The sequence below is a fragment of the Epinephelus moara genome, chromosome 10 (assembly GCF_006386435.1).
Source record: "Epinephelus moara isolate mb chromosome 10, YSFRI_EMoa_1.0, whole genome shotgun sequence".
NCBI classification, from domain to species: Eukaryota; Metazoa; Chordata; class Actinopteri; order Perciformes; family Serranidae; genus Epinephelus; species Epinephelus moara.
This window is the reverse complement of record NC_065515.1, coordinates 996,270-999,251: the sequence shown is the minus strand read 5'-3', so window position 1 is coordinate 999,251 and position 2,982 is coordinate 996,270. Positions and strand designations below refer to the sequence as shown.

The window sequence follows — 2,982 nt, the reverse complement described above, 5'->3', positions numbered from 1 at the left end:
GGGAAGATGGTTCCAGCTGCAGTCTTTGTTGGGTCCTTTGTTCCAAAGGTGAAACTCCGAGGAAGCTGGTCGCTCAGGGTTTAGCAGAGTTAGACGCTGGGTGCTAACTCACTTAGTTCCTTGTTGCTGGAAAGCTAGTTGCAAACCTTGTGTTTGCAAGAGAGTCTGTGATCAATTGCCCTCCCTTTAGTGGTTTGGGGCTATGGAGCAGGGGTCTAGGCCTCTGTACTGTTCCAGGCCCAACCAGAAAGAGGTGTCAGCTGTTCAACAGCTGGAGCAAGAGAGAAGGCTTGAAAGGAAGGGAACAGATCTTCTACAGAGTTTGGTGACATCACAGAGAGGCATGTCACTGTAAAAGGTCTTGTCCAATCAAGTTGTTAGCCTTGTCTCTCACTGAGGTGTGAGGTGAGACCTCCTGTGGAGATGGATGTCACCTAGCTCTCTTTGTTTGAAGACAAAGAGCATGCAGAGGAAAAAGCCTTTAATGTCCAGTGATGATTTTACCAAATGATAAATCATCTGTGGTCCTGTGAATCCCAACAGTAGCCTATGACAACACAGCACAATATAATTATAATATAACATTGCTGCCTCTTCCAGAAAAAGGAGGATCCTGAGGCTGGCTTCAACATCGAGACCCTTCTGGTTTGCACCCTCGACCTGATTGAGGCTGGTACAGAAAGTAGTGCCAACACTTTACGCTGGGCCCTTGTGTACATGATGCACTACCCAGAGATACAGGGTTAGTATCTTATTAATTATATTTAGCACATGAGTATTCTTATAAAGATTATACACATTTTCCATCAGTGTCTAATGACTCTGCTTCCTCACTTAGAGAAAGTCCAGGTAGAGATAGACAGAGTGATCGGACAGTCTCGTCAACCCACCATGGCTGACAGACCCGACCTGCCTTACACCGACGCTGTCATCCATGAGACCCAAAGGATGGGGAATATTGTTCCCCTGGGATTCCCCAAAATGGCCAGTAAAGACACCACACTGGCAGGATACTTTATACCCAAAGTAAAGGACGATTTACTCAGGGATGAAAGACAAGCTGTAAAATTTGAAAATTATTTATACACAACTGATATAAACATCTCATGACTGTTTTTCCAGGGCACAGCTGTCATTACAATCCTTTCATCCGTGCTGTTTGATAAGAACGAGTGGGAGACTCCAGATATCTTCAATCCCCAGCATTTCTTGGATTCAGAGGGACAGTTCCGCAGAAGAGACGCCTTCTTACCGTTTTCAGCAGGTTTGCTCGATATTCCTCCACTTTCAGTGACACTGTTTAGCTTACAGGATTGGGCTGCCCCCTGAGAGCCGACCAAATGTTAGCCGACCAGAAAGGTCATTAGTCAGCATGATTTCACTGGTCGCTTAGTCTCAGAGGAAAACAAATGTGAAACTCTATTTGAAGCTGCACCTTGTCAAAATAAATCCAAACCTATATGGACCATGAGGGGATTTAATTTGAAAGGACAGACACAGGAAGTGTCCACACTCAGCAGTCAGACAGGAGTCAGGTTAATCTCCAGGGCTGGTACCTGCGGTTATTCCACAGGCTAGTTAATAACATGTCGGGCAGGAAATCCAAAGTGTGGGATCATTTTGAGAAGGTGAAGGACGAACCCAAGGTGATATGTAAACTCATCTTCATTGGTCGACTACAAACATGACGTATCATCTGAAACATGGAAGTAGCTACATGCCCATTAGCCCACAGCGTCATTAACAGGCGGCTCGCTCAGTGTGTGACGTGCACTTGTAGATAAAATATAGGCCTATATTAATGAAGGTTCATTAGTACGGTTTTGTATTTCTCTGTAATGTAGCACAGTGTTAACAATGTTACTGATACTATTCTTTCTCACACCTTCAACTCAAACCACCAAAATATATCATTTAATCATTACATTCATATCAGAAACATGCAGGAGACTGTTGGTCGACTAGGAAACTTCTTCGGTGGGGGCAGCCCTGTTACTGAGATTGCTACCACCAACATACAGTTCAAGATAGCAAGATGTGTATTATGAATCTAGTAACACAAAGCTGCTGTGGACTTTCTTTCTCACAGGTAAACGTGTGTGTATAGGAGAGCACCTGGCCAGAATGGAGCTGTTCCTAATGTTTACATGTCTCCTCCAACACTTCACCTTCTCTCCTGTCCCTGGAGAGATGCCCAGCATTGAGGGAGTCATGGGCTTTACACATTCCCCCGAGGAGTTCAGGATGCTAGCTGTGCCTCGCTAATGTGCTCTCCACCTTTTACTCTAAGATCACATATGTGATTTGCAACTGAAAACTAGTTTGCATAACATATGAGCATTATGCACCACAATAAATGAATATAAAAACAAAGGAGATCATTATGTCCAGGTCAGGGGATATTGTGAAGGATTTAGGAGAATATATTTTATATTTTTGATATATATTTTGTGCATAATCATCTGAAAATAAGAATCATTCTATTTTCCTTACCTTAGAATGAGCTTTTTATATTTACTACAGAAAGTAGTGTTGTGTTTCTGAAGTAGCCCAGGACAGACAAACCAAACACTGGCTTTAGATAGGCCATTTGCGTTTTTGCATTGGCAAAGTTAGAAGCCCCTCTCAGGCGAGCAGCATCAGAAAAACACTGATTTGTTTTACATGAAAATGCTTTATTCAGTGTTTTTACTGGTTTAAATCACCAGGTCTGTTTGTTTTGGAGAGGAGGAGACCTCTGCGGATAATTCAGCTATTGGTAAAAACCTCCTGAGCAATGAACACTTAAAGGGATAGTGCACCCAAAAATGAAAATTCAGCCATTATCTACTCACCCATATGCCGGGGGAGGCTCAGGTGAAGTTTTAGAGTCCTCACATCACTTGCAGAGATCCAAGGGGAGAGGAGGTAGCAACACAACTCCACCTAATGGAGGCTGACGGCGCCCCAGATTCAAACGTCCAAAAACACATAATTGAAACC

At 43.4% G+C, this 2,982-nt stretch overlaps 1 protein-coding gene across 2 annotated transcripts in view; it reads left to right on the top strand.

Annotated features, from left to right (window-relative positions):
- The window catches only part of LOC126396202 (cytochrome P450 2J2-like), a 9,843-nt gene extending 6,867 nt beyond the window's left edge, over positions 1-2,976 (top strand). For both annotated transcript variants that reach the window (XM_050054088.1, XM_050054089.1), the window contains exons 6-9: positions 601-742; positions 839-1,026; positions 1,123-1,264; positions 2,090-2,976. In XM_050054088.1, the coding sequence (XP_049910045.1) occupies positions 601-742; positions 839-1,026; positions 1,123-1,264; positions 2,090-2,265 (648 nt within the window). In that variant the 3' untranslated portion in view covers positions 2,266-2,976. The remainder of the gene's footprint in view (positions 1-600; positions 743-838; positions 1,027-1,122; positions 1,265-2,089) is intronic.
- Positions 2,977-2,982: the final 6 nt, after the last annotated feature.